At 44.0% G+C, this 18,233-nt stretch overlaps 1 protein-coding gene across 1 annotated transcript in view; it reads left to right on the top strand.

The window, feature by feature from the left end:
• The first annotated feature begins 8,341 nt into the window (after window positions 1–8,341).
• CYTH4 (cytohesin 4) overlaps window positions 8,342–18,233 on the top strand; it is a 17,961-nt gene continuing 8,069 nt past the window's right edge. Inside the window, exons 1-4 of the mRNA XM_026039916.1 lie at window positions 8,342–8,446; window positions 14,267–14,349; window positions 16,561–16,625; window positions 16,824–16,890. Coding sequence (XP_025895701.1) covers window positions 8,428–8,446; window positions 14,267–14,349; window positions 16,561–16,625; window positions 16,824–16,890 — 234 coding nt within the window. The 5' untranslated portion in view covers window positions 8,342–8,427. The remainder of the gene's footprint in view (window positions 8,447–14,266; window positions 14,350–16,560; window positions 16,626–16,823; window positions 16,891–18,233) is intronic.

The raw sequence follows: 18,233 nt of genomic DNA, 5'->3' as shown, positions 1-18,233 counted from the left end.
AAAGTGCTTTTTTTCCAAAGGTTGGCAACCTTTATGCTTCAGCAGCCATGTGAAGCTGTTGTAGACTGACCTGCTCAGGAGAAGAGCTCTCCCATCCATCACTCAGTGTTGACCATAACCCAGAAATATCTGACACTGGATCCTTTCCAAGTTTTWTGCCTCTTTCAGAAGTGCAAAACTACCAACTGTACTGTGTGTTCCCTCTGTGGGTGGTAACAAAGCAGGGAGAAAGAAACCCACTGACTACTCTGCAAACAAGGAAAGGGCTGTGGAAATGCAGGGAATAGAGGTCAGATGAGAACAGGATGGAGAGAGGTTGTTATAAGGAGAGTAGCAACAGGAGCTGTACAGGACGGTGCAGAATTATAGTAGAACAGGGGAATAGGCCTAGTCAAAAGAAGACAGGTGTATTTGGTTTAGATAATGTTATTGGTGAATGGGAAAATATTTCCATTCAGCATCAGATGAGGAATGCTCAAATCAAGCACTGCTAGCAGAGCTGGCAGTGTGCTATACCTTTCCCCTAGATCCTAACCCAATAAGGGTCAAAGTGTGTCTGCAGACCATGGGAAGAGGATTRTAGCTGTACTGCAAAGCCAGAAAGCTGTAAAGTGCAACTCCTGGGCAGTTTGTTAGCACAAGAGCACAGTTATGTGCAGTTCTGAGCCTTGAAAGCAATCCATCTGTCCAAAATGTTTGGCGAGTTCTGGTTCTCCAAATCTACACATCTCAGCTAGGAAGCTTTGGGATATATGACGGAAATTTATTCCCTAGGAAACTGTACACATTGGGAGCTCTTGGTGGCTGACTCCTGGATAACTATTGAGGTCTCAGTGGCTGACTCCTGGATAACTATTGAGGATCCTGAAGGTCCTGGAGCTGAGGCTGGTGGAGTTGTAGTGACTGAGAGAGCACTGCCTCCCTATGACATGATCAGGCAGCTTGGGACAGGCAAGCCAGGCAAGCAGGAAAATAGTCCTTTTCTGCACAATTTGAAATTGTATTAGGAATCTTTTTTTTTTTTTTTTTTTATGGAAGAATGTTTCCATTTCTATTAGATCTTTTCTCTAAAAGTTTCCAATAGGTTCTAGAAGGAAAGTGACAGGGAGAAGCAGGAGAGCAGAAAAGAGAACAGACATCTGGAGTGGGAAGACAGAAAATTCTAGAGAGGGCTGGATAATGCAGTGCCTCTTACACTTTATCTGGGGCAGTGTAAGAGTCATGAAGAAAGGAGACAAGCAATGAGATTTAGGTTAAGGGGAGACTGGACAGAAAACTGCCAGCAGCATGGTAGGACATAGTTTCAGGAAAGAACAAGGATCACTGATCTGGTGATTGTAAGTGTAGATTTCTGTCCTTGCAACTTGGCGTAAAATCATAGAATCCTTAAGGTTGGAAGGGACCTTTAGAGATCATCTAGTCCAACCCCCCTGCACATGCAGGGTCATCTAGAGCATGTGGCACACAATTGCATCCAAGCGGATTTGGAAGATCTCCAGAGAAGGAGATTCCACAACCTATCTTGGCAACCTTTTCTAGTGCTCTGTCACTCTCACTGTTARGATATTTTCCTTAAGGTGCTGCAGAACTTTTGRTGCTTCAGTTTGTGGCTGCTTCCTTTAGTTCTATCACTGKCCACCACTGAAAAGAGCCTGCCCCMTCCTCCTCACTGCCTCCCTTGAGGTATTTATAGACACCGATCAGATCCCCCCTCAGCCTTCTCTTCTTCAGGCTGAACAGTCCTCCCAGCCTTTCCTCATAGGGCAGATGCTCTARGCTACTGATCATCCTCRTAGCCCTGCGCTGGACTCTCTCCAGCAGCTCCACATCCCTCTTGTACTGGGGAGTCCAGAACTGGACAGAGTCTCCAGATGTGGCCTTACCAGGGCTGTGTAGAGGGGGACGATCACCTCCCTTGACGTACTGGAGACGCTCTTCTTAATGCACCTCAGGATCCCATTGGCCTTCTTGGCCACCAGGGCACACTGCTGCCTCATGGTCAACTTGTCGTCCACCATTACACCCAAGTCCCTCTCTACAGAGCTGTTCTGCAGAAGGTCAGTCCCCAGCCTGTACTGGTGTCTGGGGTTATTCGTCCCCAGCTGCAGGACCCTGCACTCGCCCTTGTTGAACTTCATGAGATTTCTGATCACTCAGTTGTCCAGTCTATCTAAGTCCCTCTGGATGGCAGCATAGCCCTCTGGAGTATCAGCTGCTACTCCCAGTTTAGTATCATCAGCAAACTTGCTGAGGGAGCACTCCAGCCCTTCATCCAGGTCATTGATGAATAAATTGAACAAGACTGGACTGAGGACTGACCCCTGGGGGACACCGCTAACTACAGGCCTCCAAGTGGACTCAGCATCACTGATCACCACCCTCTGAGCTCTGCCATGCAGTCAGTTCTCAATCCACCTCACCATCCACTCATCTATCCCACACCTCCGGAGCTTGCCCAGGAGGATGTTGTGAGGGACGGTGTCAAAAGCCTTGCTGAAATCCAGGGAGATGACATCCACTGCTCTCCGCTCATCTATCCAGCTAGTCACTCCTTCATAGAAGGCTATCAGGTTAGTCAAGCATGATTTCCCCTTGGTGAATCCATGTTTACTATTCCTGAGCACCTTCTTATTTTCCATGTGCTTGGAGACAGCAGCCAGGATGAGCTGTTCCATCACTTTTCCAGGGATGGAGGTGAGACTGACTAGCCTGTAGTTGCCCGGGTCCTCCTTCRTGCCCTTTTTGAAGACTGACGTGACATTGGCTTTCTTCCAGTCCTCAGGCATCTCCCCTGTTCTCCAGGACCTTTCAAAGATGATGTAGAGCAGCTTGGCAAAAACATCCTCCGCAGCACTCTGGGGTGCATCCCATCAGGATCCATGGATTTGTGGGTATTATGTTTCCCTAATTGCACTCTGGCCCAATCTTCCTCTACCCAGGGCAAGTCTTCCTCTCTCCAGGCTTCTTCTCTTATTCCTAGGGTCTGGGATTCCAAATGGCTGCCCTTGGTAAACACTGAAGCAAAGAAGGCATTCAGCAACTCTGCTTTTTCTGTGTTTTTCATAACCAGGGCACCCACCCTGTTCACCAGCAGACCCACATTCTCCTTAATCTTCCTTTTGCTATTGATACATTTGAAGAAGCTCTTCTTATTATTTTTAATATCCCTTGCCAGATTTTATTCCAAGCATGCCTTAGCTTTCCTTGTCACATCCTTGCATTCCCTGACAACGTTCTCATGTTTTTCACAAGGGGCCTGTCCTTTCTTTCACTTTCTGTTTACTGCATATGGGTCTGTGGGATCAGCAGTGTAGGAACTAGGGGGGAAGTCAAATGAGAATGATACTGAAATGATCATGGAGGAGTGACTGCTGTTGAGGTGTGTCCAGTAAGGCCCATTTCTAAGAGTCATCAGTCATGCATGGCAACAATGAGCTGTGAAACTCCTGGACAAATTACCTTTGGAAAATAAAATTCTTCTAATGCTACTGACAGTCAGTTCTCTTACAAGTCAGAGGTCTGTGCTGTGAATCTGTAAACTTCTCTCATCTGCCAATGTCTCTGAAGAGACACTCAAACCACTTATGCAAGGGTTTTCTTTAGACTGCTAAAGGAAGGAAACTGCAGGCTGATAATCTGTAAAATGTATATACAGATCTGTTGCTGCTTTTGTCTGCTGTCATACCACCAAGAGGTGCTCTTGGCATCTGTTCCCTTCTGCATGTGCAGTGGAGCTGAGATCCAGGATTTCTTGTTGCCTTTCCTGAGTTTGAGGAAGATGCTTATAGTTTAAAGAGTTGTTTAGTGAAACAGTTCTGCTCTAAAARATTTGGCCCCTGGCAATGTCGTCTCTGAAGCACTGTGACCCATGAGTCGTTGGTTTGCAGAGCACCCATGTGGAAACGAAGGCAAGGGAGGAGATACATGCCAGATGCAGCGTGCAGATCCAAAGCACAGAAGAATTTGAGTCATCCCAATGCTCCCCATTTTTCTACTTTCTGCTCACTCTAGTGAGCAGAACTTTACTAGTTTCTGCTCACTCATGGAGGAGAGGAAAAGGCTGGGGATGGGTCTGTGAGTTTGCATCTCACAGCCCAGAATAAGACGGCAGGAGCAGAGCAATAGGCATGTRCGTCAGTACAGAGGAAGGGTCAGGGGAATCCTTTTTATTATTATTATTACCAAGGGAGGAAGAACATGAGGTTCATTTCTTTGCAAAGGGCATGGCCACAGCAGGTAGTCTCATTACCCTGGGCCTGACAGAAGCTACTTTAAGCTATTATCCAAATAATTCTGTGTAACCCTGAGACCTTTGCTGTATGTGTTGGTGCTCCACCAGGGTGGAGTAATGCAGTTCAGCTAGACTGGGCTGTAAACTGTCCCCTTTGTCTCTATTCCTCTTTTGCGACTTCTCACTTCCCTGTTCACTCAGCTTTCTACCATCTGCCTCCTACTTTTAGTTCTTGCTTTGCTTCTTCTCTTCTCCAAAATTCCCACCCCTTCATTTTCCTGCCACCCTTTCCCCTCACTGCAGTGTTTTTTCATTGAGAGCCATGCTGACTAGAAAAGCCTGGCCTTGAATTTGGAGCTGAGATCATAACTAAAATGAGTGTGATGCTGTTCAGGGCAAGATATCCTGCAGCCCCTGTTAGACAAGCTGTGGAGCTGCTTCATTTAGGGTCTAATTTCTAATATTGGCTGTACTAGGTACTCCTCTAACCTAAATTTTCACTCTCATTCAAAGCCCAGAAAAATGAAGTTTTCAGGTTTCCTGTATTCCCTCTAGGTGCCTTGAAATACAGTAACAAACTACCTGCATTTTCATCGTACACAGTTTCATCTTCCTAGAGAAATGTCACTCAGCTTGCAAATGATATTTAATTAATCCTGGATCTGCTTTGCCCATGAGCTTTTCTGGAGAACAACCCTACTGCAGTCAGGGGACAGGTGGTCCATCCCTGATCCATTGCATCATGGAGGCTCACCTATCTTCAGTGCATGGCTGCTCTCAATCTTGCCCTGTGAGGGCAAAAGAACTGGTCCACTGTCATCTTCCTGTCTGGAGCACTSATGAGGATTTACCCCCTCCAACTCTTCTCCGTGAAGTGCCTGGATAAGCAGMAGATCATGGCACAGCCTTTTGGCCATTGACGTATCCATGATTCACACTTGCATTTTCCTCACTAGTGAAGTTGCTCCTAAAATCCTAAAACACTTTTTTTTGGCTTGGCTTTATATTTTCTCTATATTTCAGTAAGTCCCTGGTGACTCCCATATCTGTTTCCATTCTTACATTTCTTCTTTTTTATTTTTTCTCTTGTGGCCTTTTATAATCCCTGTCTTCCTACCCTTAAAAAAAATCCTCCAACTCCTTGAGTTAGTAAAAGCACCTGGCAATAGGGTATTCCTGCTCTGTACTCTACACTAGTATCTTTACTCACTGCTTGCATTTTCTTATCCTGAGCTCTTGCTGTAGCAATCAGAGTTCATATTGTTTCTCACAGTGGACAAGGATTATTTTATTATAATAGTTACACAAAAAAAGTGTTGATAAGTTTGTTCTCATGGTGTTTTAAGTTGCATGGCAGCCTAAACTCCCAAAGGAGGGACTGAATTTGTACAAACCTGTGCTTTGTTTCTGTGAGAACAGTTGTCAGGATACAGTTGATACGCTCAGCCTWGAGAGATTTTGCCATGGGCTTGTTAGTTTCTTTCTCTTCCAGTATTTATCTTCTTGAAGTTAGTAGAAGTATTTATATTTCCTTTTTATTTATCTGATTATTTAAGGTCTGTAACAATGAGTAGAAAAATATTGAACTTAACCTGTTGGTTCAGTTTCCCTGTCAGACTCTCAGAATTAGGAAATTAAGCAAGGATGGAATAGAATAAGGGGTAGAGGCCTTGCTTTGTTCTTTGTTGGAATGACTGAGAGAACTTCTGTAGCATACAGAGGCATCCATTTTGTTGCTTGCAAAGCACTGTAGTTCAACACACCCACAGACACATATATAAAAGCCCAATCAAATTCCCTATATGTACAACCTACTCTTAAGGCAGACAAGTTCAGGGCTTTCAAGGAAACACTATAAGTTGGTGTCTCTTTTTGACATCAGTTGCAACATTGATATAACATTTTTGTGGACAACACAATGATGGCACGATCTGAAGTGGAGCTATGCCCAGCTCCAGTACYGTAATTGGAGCACTGGGTTGGACTTGTGAGACAGCGAATTCCTTTCCTGATGTGGTTCAAAACCTCAAGACAGAGGCTGAGTTTATRTGGTACATACTCCTGGTAAGTTGTGACCCAAAGATGGGCTTCTGATAAACTTCATGGACAGATAGACATGGATTAGCAGACATGGTGGTGATGGGTTTACAATTGGACTTGATGATCTGGAAGGTTTTTTCCAACTATAATGATTCTATGATGCTATGCTGAAGATCAGAGCAGATTTAGCATAACCAGATGCATGAGTATGGAGGTTTGAAATTGCAATTTCCATTAATACAGTGCTCTTCTTCTTCCTTCCCTCTCCCCTCCCTGTTCTCCTCCCCCTCCCCACCAAGTAAGTTTCCAGCTTCTCTAAATTAATTGGCCCTGACCATGGAAAGCAAGTGGTGAATGTCTGTCACTGACTCTTCRTAAAGATCATGGGTTATTTATGATCCTGCCCACAGTAACCTACTAGCATACATTCCGGATTTCTGTCAGCCTTTGGCACAATGCTTTTAAGGTTAGTATATCTGCCTGTTTCCACTGGAGGTTCATTAGAGTGCTTGCCCACTTCAGTAACAACAATGAACCTCGGGCATAGCCATGGGTAACAGGAAATGTAAGAAATGTAAGGAAACTGAGAAGAGAGGGAAAATTCTGTGCGTAGTTTTCTCTATCAAGTGAAGTGAACCTAGAGCATTGGACCTTTCCCAGAGAGTTCAAGCAAATCCTCCTTTTCACCTCACACCTTTTAAAGTGCATCTTTTTTTAAGTGAAAGATATCAGACCAGTCTGGCTTAATAAGAATGTGAGAATGTAAGTGCAGCACCAGCTAGGCGAGTCCAAGTTGTGACTTGGGATGTGTAGGAAGTGCCAATGCAGTACAGAAAAGAGCTGTCCCTCAATAACTTCAGCCCCATCTAAATCTGAGAGAGGACTTCTTTTTTCCTCCATTCACAGAACCACAGAATGGTTGAGGTTGGAAGGGACCTCTAGAGATCATCTAGTCCAAACCCCTGCTCCAGCAGGAACACCTAGAGCACAGGGCACAAGGTGGTATCCAGGCAGGTTTGGAAGATCTCCAGAGAAGGAGATTCCACAACGTCTCTGGGCAGCCTATTCCAGAACTCTGTCACTCTCACAATAAAGTTCTTCCTTATATGGAGATGGAACTTCCTGTGTTTTAATTTATACCCATTACCCCWTGTGTTGTTACTGGCCACCACTGAGAAGAGTTTGGCCCCATCTTCTTTACATTCTCCCCTGAGATATTTATGTATATTGATCAATCCCCTCTCAATCTTCTCCAGGCTAAACAAGCCTAGCTCACTTAGTCTTTCCTCATACAAGAGATGCTGCAGTCCCTTAATCATCTTCATTGCGCTGTGCTGGACCCTCTCCAACAGTTCCATATCCCTCCTGTACCGGGGAGCCCAGAACGGCACCCAATCCAGGCCCACCCTCACCAGAGCTCAGTAAAAGGGGAGGATCACTGCATCCTCATGTACAATGGTTCCCAAGAGAAAGGTTTGTTATGGGAATATGGGAGCAGATTAAGTCACTCAGTAGATAGTGAGAAAAGAGAAGAAGAAAGAAAAAGATCTTCTTATCCGTTTGCCCCAATCAACCTCCCTCAAATTTTTAAGTACTTACCTCCCTGCAAACTCCTGTAGAATTAAAACAGGAAGAATATTTCTGTTAAGATGAAACCACTTCCCAAATAAGACTTTTTTTTTTTTTTTTTTCTGAATCAGGGACTTCCTTTCCCCTCCCTTTCTCAAACAGAATCCCAAAGTACTGTTAGTTTCTCACTGTCCATTTCAGTCTTCTAAAGCACTCACAGTCCCTCTCCCCTCAAAAATAAATAAATAAATAAATAAATAAATAAATAAATAAATAAATAAATAAATAAATAAATAAAAAGGGCACTGCTGGCAATGGAAATGCATTTGTGGGTTTGCATTTCAGAAGCAGTCAAAGAGCTTCTGTTAGCTCCTAGCAGAATGCACATACAGTTTCCTTCACTGATGTGAGATCATGCAATGTGGTCGAGGAATGAGGGGAGGAAGGGCGGAGTCACAGGGCAACCCGCCCCTCTAATTCAGCTACAGTTTTGGTCACTGTCTGGAGRCACTTCAGTTTGTGAAGCTGAACAAGCAGGGGGCAAAGAGGAACAGAAACCGTGTGGAAAATACACTGGGCTCTTCAGGATGGACTTTTGTCCCGCTGGTAAGTCATGATGATCTTTTGTCTTGTTTGCTGTTAAGGCTCTTCAACCAGTTTGACGGGGCATCGTTCACCACTAAATCCCAGCAGACAGAGTGGATACTGGGGCTGGTGGCAGGAGGAACCAGATGGTAGAGGATCCCTGGTGGTACAGCTAATTGCTTGTCAAACACATGTAGTAAGCATAGTTTTCTTTTCACTTTTCTCCCCTGAGCAAGTTCCCTTCACGTCAAGAGAAAATTTCCTACAGATCTGAATGGGCCTTTGTGCTAAAAGTCCCTGTTGCTATGATCCCCTGGGCTGGTGATTTTGAGCAGATCTGTGGAACTGAGGGCTTGAGTATACGTGGCACCCACTAGCTTTGACTCTTCTTCATGCAACTCTGGCATGGTTTCGAAGCTCCTCACTGATGTTTCTCTGTAGTCCCAAGAGCTGTTTTACCTTTGCAGAACATCTTACACAGCTGAGTTTCCCAATGCTGCAGCTTACAAGGCTTTTGGTATTAGCAGCTTCTCTTGATTATCCTCCTCTTAAGATAAATGACTATTTTAGAGTTCCAGCACTTCCAAGTGACCTGCAGGTGGGTCTGCCTGGTCCTAAAATAATCTCAAAAAGCAGGTGTGGGTGGAGATAAGACACATCTGAGGAACTGAGAGAGATCTCAGTTTTTATTTCCTACTTTAGCAGGTGTTAGATAAAGTGTTTGGGATTCAGCAAGGGATACTACTGGACAAACTGTTTCTAGCCTCCTTCTGGCTGAGGAAACTCGGGGTGGGTGTGTGTGTGTGTGTGTGTGTGTGTGTGTGTGTGTGTGAGAGAGAGAGAGAGAGAGAGAGAGAGAGAGAGGAAAGGCAATGGAAAGCAAAAGAAGAAAGGATACAGGCCGATCAGGATCAAGAAAGACAAGGGTTCATTTTGTAAGAACACTGAGTCTCAGTCCTAGCAAGCCTCTGTGTATAGGATATGGAGTACAGGGTGAAGCAGTGCCCAGTTTCAGGAACAGTTCTCCATTTCTTAGCTCCTACCTGCAGAACAAAGGAACAGRCTAGATCAAATCCCATACCAGGCTTGCCTGTCATGGAAATTAGTGGGACCTGTGGGAGCTGAGGTCTTGCCAGAATTTGGCTATGCATATTGGTGAAGGTAGGTGTCTTCACAGCACAGCTATTATTTATGGCCTGAAAGCAACAGTAAAGAAAGCTGCTGCAGGACAAACTGAAGTGGGGAGGAAGGGGACATCTCATGTTCTGTGACCAGTATAGAATTTATTTTTAGGTCTGTTTTCCACAAAAACTGGGGCYGTCAGAACAAAGGACTGACATTCATAACATTTAGTTGAATTATGTGTTACTGAGTTAATTATGCATTAAAATTTTGTACCCTAGTGGTGCAAAGGGGTCCTGCTCAGGGGCAATGTGGGCTTGCTCAGCTCTAGACAGAGGCAACAGGACAGCCTGAAGAAATATGCTAATTTTGACCAGTTTCTTTGTTCAATCTCAATCTGTCACTTCACAGTCTCATTGGGAAGTAGGCTTGTTGGAACTGCTTCACTTTGAGAGCCAAGACTCCCCACAGTTTAAGGTTTCCAGTGGACTCTGGAGCCCTGGATGGGTTTCAAGTTGCTCAGTTGTGACATGACTTCTCTAAAGGACATGGGTGCAAATATTCCTTGTGCTTTTCCTGRAATCCTACCTAGACAAACAATGCCCCTCTGTTCCTGTCAGATACTTGCCTGCTCTGTCTGGGTGAAGTTGAGCTCTGTGTCTGTGAGGAGGCTCTGCAGTGGACTTCCTCTCTCAGCTTCCTTTGGGACCCTTGCATGACTGCCTGCGTAGGGCCACAAAGCCAGTATGCTAAGTCACTGAGATGGGCATCAGCGGTGCAGGGAGCAGGCCTGTGCCACTCTACCACATGCTAGGATGTGGAGTTGACAGCCCCAGGCTAAAGTGTCTGGAAACTGTCCTGGGTGCTGTAGATTGTCATGTGGGACAGGGGACCAACAGCCAACCTATGTTCTTCTTCCTACTTTTCCCTGCATAGCAGGAAAGAGTAATTTCTACWTGTGTGAGGTCCCTGCTGAATATCTTCTGGAATAAGCAGAAAGAAATTTGTGGAGAGGCTACAAGATGTAAACAGATTGGGCTGGAGGGAAGTGAGTATCTGGTAGGTCCTTGCTCTGGTACGTGGCAGGGTGGGTGACCTCTGTACTAATGATGACACAGCCCTGTAGACCAATTMAAAAAAGAGAAGGAATTTCAAGTGAACTTCTTCCATTACGCAGGTAAAAGGTGCCCAACAACTTGTTCTGATTATGTGTTGTCATGGGTGGAGGTGCCTAAAGTCTTTTGTGGCCAAAATAGTAAATATTTACTGGCCATCTGAACCTCTGCTGTTACACTGCAGGTGTGCACATGGATGCACATGGATGATCTATAACAGTGCTGCAGTCATTCTTGATAACCCTCCAGTGCTGATTCTACAGTCCATCCTTCCAGTTCTCCTGTGAGTACTGCGCATTTAACCTCTATTCTCTAAAAGCAACTTTCTCATATGTATACTTTTTCTTGGAACTGAAGGCCTCACTTTGCAACTGGATAGCTCTGCACAGACCATAGCAGTGAAAAACAAGCCTACTACCCGTATTACTCTTGGCTGGCCACACAAGCACCCAGCCTGCTCCAGCCTGCTCTCTAGATTAGGGGGCTGAACAGTCAGCACAACTGAAACTGAAGTCTCTGTTCTGTTTTGATATCCAATACAAAAAATACAAGACTGAGTGATTCTTGAGCAAGTGACATCTCTTTCTGTGTCTGCACTGTCTCTAGACCAGGTGTGAGTCCCACAAGTACAGTGCTCACATGCTGTCCCTCCATATTACCTGGAAATTAGTTTACAAGTAGTCACAAGTCCARTTCAGAGAGGATACTAGCCAGAATCACAACACATTGCTTATGTGTAGTATTCTTCAGAGTTGTGTATGACTGTCAGCATCCTCTTGAGGCCTGTGAGTGTTGATTGGGTGCTCTTCAACAGTGGGTAAAATCCTGTGTAGAGTATCCTGATATGGGCTGTACATCATCTGTGTCCTGATYTGACCCTAAGAGGAAGTGGAACTTGGTGGTATAGAGGACTTTGAGGTTGCCACCTCCCCCCTTTCCCACTCCTCGTGTAGGGACAAATTCCTTCTTCCATTCCAAGAGTTTGGAGTGAGTCAGGTTGATGCTTCACTGAGAATCTCATCCTACTAAATCAGGTTATTCTGAAAATGGAGAAGGAAGAAAAGGCAAAGCAGTTTGCTCTCATTATCTCCTCTGCTACTTGCCCACATCCCTCTGCTGCTTTCTGTGACTTTCTATGGACAGTTCCCCAAACAAGACTTCTGTGTTCACTTCCCCTAACTGTAGACCCCAGTGAACGCAGTAACATAGACAAATAGCCTCAAAATAGCCTGGAGCAATGCCTGGACATCAGGTGTTCTTTTGGAGAAGCAGAGTAACATGCAAGAACTGACCTCAGAGTTGTTTTCCAAGGCAACAGGTATTTAAGGTGGTTAGGCCAATTATAAAACCTCATAAGGAGATTCCCTGCACCTCTGGGTACCTAAATTGCTCTGAAAATCTGATTAATGCATTTTCTAGCCTTTCTACTTAACCCATTCTTTTTTTTCTCTTCATGTCCTTTGATTCCCTCCCCTTCTCTATTCACATGCTTTGTCTCCCCTYCCTTATGTTCCCTATTCTGGTAAGCTGGACAGGTAAATCACTTGSTGTTTTCAGATGTTCAGGAGGGAGCAGGACTGAGATATTTACAGTCTCGAGAGGGAGGGTCATGTGGGTGAGACAATGATGTCCTCTGGGAGCCTCATGTCTCTTTGAGATGTCTGAAGCTGCTTCAGTAGACAGAGCAACTGAAGCAAAGCAACAAATCATTGAATTTTCTGATGAAGCAGRAGAAGGTTCCTCAGGTAAATCCTACTGCAGCATTTTTGTGTACAAGCCATGGAGTCTTTAACAGCAGTTTAACAATGAATGGCTTCAGTAATTCCACATTTATCAGACCTCATGGAGTGATGGAGATAAACCTGGAAAGACGGAAAGATAGAGAGGCTGTTCTCATCTCCTGCAGACTCCAAAACTGGAGGTGACATAAAAGTAAGTTAAAAGACACAGGTTTTCTTGAACACTGCTCACAGGCCAGGGTGACATTCAAGGGGAAGTCAGCAACCTGTCCAACAAGAAACAAAGTCACTGCATGTGTTTTGTTTATTCAAACAAAATTTTTCAATTTCTGACCCACAGATTTGACTGTTGCAAGCTACTGGATGTCACAGGTTTTCCTTCCTTCTTGATCAGCTTTAGCAGCAGTCAGCCTCTTTCAGCATTTCATGCAGGATCATTCCACAGCTAGAAGGGGATAGGAACCCTTCCRGTCCAAACTTCACAGTATCTATTTGCCCAGTACTTTCCCACCAAAGGTGTGAGAGCTTCACCTTGGGATTTGATGCAGTGTTTGAAAACATCCATAGAAGTGTCTGGAGAGACTGCAGTCTGAGAAAAGTGCAAGCATAGAGTTAGGACCTGGAAGCCCAACCAGACAGGATTTGGAAAAGATTAGGATTAGGGAAGACACATCACTGAGCTGTTGTGGATATGGCAGGAAAGAAATGTGAGCTCCAAGATGAATGCTTATGTCCCCCTTCCTCTTGTCTGTCATGACTGACTCCTTCCCCTCTTCCCACTCATATTTATAGCAGTTGTTTTGCATGTGAGATTCACACTAAGAGAATTTCCAAGGTAGCTTGCACCACTTCCCCTTTTTTCCAGGAAGATGGGAGGCCCAGGGGATTTTAGCTTATGAAGTAGTGCAGCAGCATGTCCAATGACCTGACCTGACTTGCTGGGGAAGCTTTGTCTTTCAGTGTTTGGGTACAGCAAGGACCCTGACTGTGAATTCTGCAGGGAGCTCCCAGGGGCTCCACTACTCTTGGCTTTGTGTGAACCCCGTTTTTCCTGGGGCTCACCATCTGCTTTGCCTTTCTCTGGCTACAGCCTGCTCTTTCATTTTGCTGAAGATGCTGCACTCCAGCTGGATTATATTTAGTAGCTGTGCTGTCACCCTGATTCTTCAAGGTCTTTTATGAATCATTCTGTGGTCTCCTTGGCTGCTCTGTGTTTGACTTCCTGTGCATTACAAGGAAGCCTGCTAGTATTTCTGCACTGCCTGTAGTCCACAGTGGGGGAGGAGAGCAGAACAACAACCTCCCACAGACAGCCCTTCTTCAGCAGTGCTTTCATCCCCCAAGTTCTTGATCTCAGGCTTGAAAAATCGTGATTCCCTCATAAGCCATTTCTATCTCTTAACTGTGATAGATCAATTAATTAATCCAGTGGCTCTTCATAGGAGGTTCAATTTAGATGGAGTATTTAGGTCACAGATTTCCTGTGCCACAGCCCTGGTATTAAAGGTGACTGACATAAAAACCACTGAGTAGCATCTGATGAGACCTCTTCACTGTGGTCACAATGAGTAAAATTGCTTGAGTAGGCAGGGTAGGTTGCTGCACAGTTAGATCAGAGGGCTATTAGCAAAGAGGCTGCCAGCCAGGAGGGGCATGCTGGGCTGTGTTGCTGGCTTTGGACTGAGAATCATTTGCAGGACAGATCTGAGGTGCAGCAGGAGCAAAGAAGGCTGGAACATGGGTACAAAAGGTACTATGGCAGGATGCTAAGAAAAGGAGATGATGAGCACAGTGAAGCTGAGGCAACTTTGCCTTGATATGATGGCATCAGTACCATCCTCAAATGCACCTCTTGTTTCTTCCAGAGTCATCTGACTTGAGTGAGGCTGAAGAAGCTGAAATAGAGACAATCAGGCAGCACAGAGAGGAGCTTTTGGAGGATATTAAGGTAAGGACCGTTTGTTTCTCCTCTCTGCTTAGCCTTCTCAAAAATGTTTTCACCAGGGAATTGCTTCACATAACAGTCCAGTCTTGTACAGGTGATATTTGCTTTGGCATGATCTAGTTTGACTTCTGAGGTTCAGGCTGCCCACACAGTATGTGTGTCACTAGTGTTCATCCAGTTTCTGGACCTTTGCTACAGTACTCACAACTGTCATAATAGGGCATTTAYGAATGGCTTCTCCACTCATTAGCAGGGATGAGCTAGGATCTCATATTAAGAAACCTTCACTAAGTCATACTAGAAGAGGTCTGRCTCAGCATTTATGATTATTCTAATTATTCATTACCCAGTAATGACATTTTCCTAATTACTTCTTGCATCTCTCCCGTTTCAAACTTTTATTTGCTTTGTGGATCTCTAACAAGTCCTCTATGAAGGATCTTGTCTCTTTAGAAAGGTGCATTGTCATGACTTTCCACACAAGTTTCCATGGTTGAACTTGGTTTTCTTCTTTGCTTTTAGCAGAGCTATAGATTTATTCTACTGATACCCCAAAAGTCTGTAAGTGAAATAGAATCACCCAGTAATAGCAAATGACGTGTATACATGATGCTACAGAGTTTTTATATTGAATTAAATCACCATGGCTTGTCGACTTCCAACTAAGAGAGCTTATTGAACTGAATCATTGGACCTACACTGATATTCTGACAGCATAAAGATATTCAGATGCCTGGTGAATGTGTGCAGTATTTCCTTGCATAGGACAGAACATCGAGCCAAATGGCAATTTTTTCTCAGGCTTCCAGACATAACATCTTTGCTGCAAAATCAGAATGGTGTCTTGTCCCATCTTGTAAAATAGACTTTGATTGTTACCTATTCAGTTTCCAGCATGAACTGAAAGTGTAGGAAGAAGGATATGTGACTAGGAAAACTATTTGTTTTTACTTGGCATGTCAGGAGAAAAGATGCTAGGCTACACAGAAATGTATCCTAAATGTGAAAGCCATAGATCGACGAGGTATCCATTGCTGAGTGGAGAAGGATAAGTTTAGGTGGAAGAGTACTAGCAATATCCTTTAACACAAAGACCTCGAGGGGTGGCTTGGGAGGGATGGAGAAGTGGGAGAAAAGAGAAAGGGAAAGAGGGAGAGAGTAAGTAGGATGGGTTTAAATTTGCCCATTAAATTGACAAAAGACAGTAATGAGGAAAATAACAAAATTGTGATAATCATTTGTAATTTAGGAGCTAYGATCATGGCTTTGTTGCATTTGTGCACTACCAAAACTTATTAGGGAACATCCCCAGTTTTGGCAGACTGATTAATCAAGACAGAAGGAAAGCAGAAAGCAAATCAGGATTCAGTTGCTCTTTTAAATTAGTAATTAGAATGTCAGATAACTTCCTGAACACAGTTCCTATATCTAGGTGCATACCTGTGCATGAACACATTCTCAATCCTTGTTGATGAAATGTCTGAGATGTAATATCGGGAATGTATATTGAGTAAATCTTGGAAAAGACCTGTGATGCACTGTGGCTCCTAGACAGCAATTCAGAACTGCAGGATGGAAACAAGGAGATCATAGTGATCTTGATAACCCAGAAAATTCAACCAGGAAGGCCACAGGCTGTCATGGACCAAAACGAAGCTGAATACTACAGCTAAGATTCAAACTCAGACAATGATTTCTCTTCCTTCTCATCCTTTTTCACTACTTAAAGACTGATATCTACTCACAGGCATTTGATTTATAGGGTGTTAAAAACAGTATATCTTATAACTTGGCCACTTCAAGTCTATCTCAGCCTGCAAGGTAGTGGTTCCAAAAGCCACAAGAAAATGAGTGTGATGGAAGGATGTGACATCTTTTGAGGAGCTGAAATAACACTGGACTGAGTTCTCTCACTCTTCCATGTTGAATAAGCATGATTTTCTAGCCCCAGATGACAACAGATCTGAGAACTCCTTTTCACTTCTCTCACTCATTTCTTTCATCTGGAACCCATTTTGGATAGGCAGGGTCACTTCAGAGTAGTACCCACTTAACAGAAAACTTTAGCTGCTTCTTGATCCATAGAGCAAGGAATTTAGCTGACCTGTATCACCAGGGCTTCTCCCTCAGCTGAGGGTAGAAGTAAGATCTGCTCTGTATGTGTTTCCTGCCTTTTTCTCCATCTCCCTTATCTCCTTGCTCTTTCTCCTGCAGAAGCTGAAAGAAGAGATCGCTGAAGTGTTTGCAGAGATAGAGCGCTTCCAAAATGCAGAGGAGAGGTGAGAGGTAGACCTAATCCCTGGGGAATACAACAGGCAAGTGGGGCAAGAGCATAATGAGATTTGGATCACATCAAGATCTGAGAAATTAGGCCAGGAATGCTGTCTTTCCTCAGGTTTCTCATTACTCCTGGACAGTAAGAAACCTGTCTAAATCTGAGTTTCCTACTCAGATTTCCTCCTCCTTTTTGTCTGCAGCAAATTATCACAAAAGGATAAACTTCTATCCTTAGGCCGGAAGAAGTTCAACATGGATCCTGCAAAGGTAGGATTTTCTCATTCCAGCTATGAGGGGAAAGCTGGGKACAAGAGCTTCTGTTGGCTACTGGTCTATTTGCAACTACCCATGGCAAAGGAGCTAGAACAGGGATGATGGGTTTTTTTTCCACTAAGGCTGTTAGTGAAGACTGTTTTTCACTAAGACTGTTAGTCTCCAAAACTGAGGAGATATGAACAGAGTATATTTTAACTGCACCAATGTGTCAAGGGTAACAAATATCCCTCAGCTTAGCCCTTCTTGTGTATGTATGTGAGGCTTAGAACTGCCCATAGTATAATGGAAGAGGATGAGGTAAAGAAAAGGCGAGAAGGTCTGAGGTGTTAGGTTCCTCAGATCATTCCTCACAAGAAGAGGTCAAACAGCTGCTGTTGTTTTGGAGGCAAGTGGTATTACTTGGACTGTGAGTGAATCTGGACTTTCCACTTCCTGGGACTTTGACCAGCGGCCTCCAGATTCCATAGCCTTCATTGCTCAGCAGAAGGCTCTAAAATCAGCATGTTTAAGTAGAGAAGATATGAGAAAAACAGTTTTCTCTTCCTTCCTGTTCACTGGTGGACCATCTTTATGAACCAAGGAAAACCACAAGCTGAAACCATTGCTCACCATCTTCTAACCACGACTAGTGTCTTGAAGGCTGCTGCTCTGTAACAACTTTTTATGCCTCCTCTCCTGCCTTGCTGAGACCCTCAAGCTGACTGCCCCTATGTCCTGCAGCAGGCAGCAAACATGGAAGTCCTCTGGCTGCTATCCATCTGCAAGTAGCCATCTTAGAGCACTCACGTCAATATTTCAGCCCACATAAGAACTGACTTCCTTTTTGTCTCAATCTGAAGCTCCAGGGTTGTCTGTCTTTCTGTGGCATTGTGCAATGCTGTACAGAAATACCTGAACTAATTCTGACTCCTAAAAAAGTCTAGCTTTTTAGCTCAATGTTGATCTGCCAGGCTGAAATGTCATATTAAGTGCCTATATTGTTTTTAGTTTAGAGTAAACCTAGTCAAATCTCTGTTTCTTGTCTTAGTTTGCACTACTTACTATAGCCTGAAAGGTGTTATGATGCAAGAAGCTTTATTTGACCCTYTCTATTAAAGACATATTTCATCCCTGTAATGCTGTTACTTTAAATGAGCTATTATCCACAAGACCACAGGGCAAGTTCCTGAAGTGAGGGAAGGTAAGAATTAGGAATAATGTTGAACAAATCTTTTGGGAGAAATAGATTTTTCTGGAAAACAGAGTTGCATGAGTACTGCAATGTTCTGCAAAATTGAATTTATCTTACAGAAATTCCATCTGGGGAAAAAGAAAGAAAGAAAGAAAGAAAGAAA

The sequence above is a fragment of the Nothoprocta perdicaria genome, unplaced genomic scaffold (genome assembly GCF_003342845.1).
Source record: "Nothoprocta perdicaria isolate Ctin4 unplaced genomic scaffold, notPer1 scaffold_244, whole genome shotgun sequence".
Lineage (NCBI taxonomy): Eukaryota > Metazoa > Chordata > Aves > Tinamiformes > Tinamidae > Nothoprocta > Nothoprocta perdicaria.
This window is presented reverse-complemented; position numbering and strand designations above follow the sequence as displayed.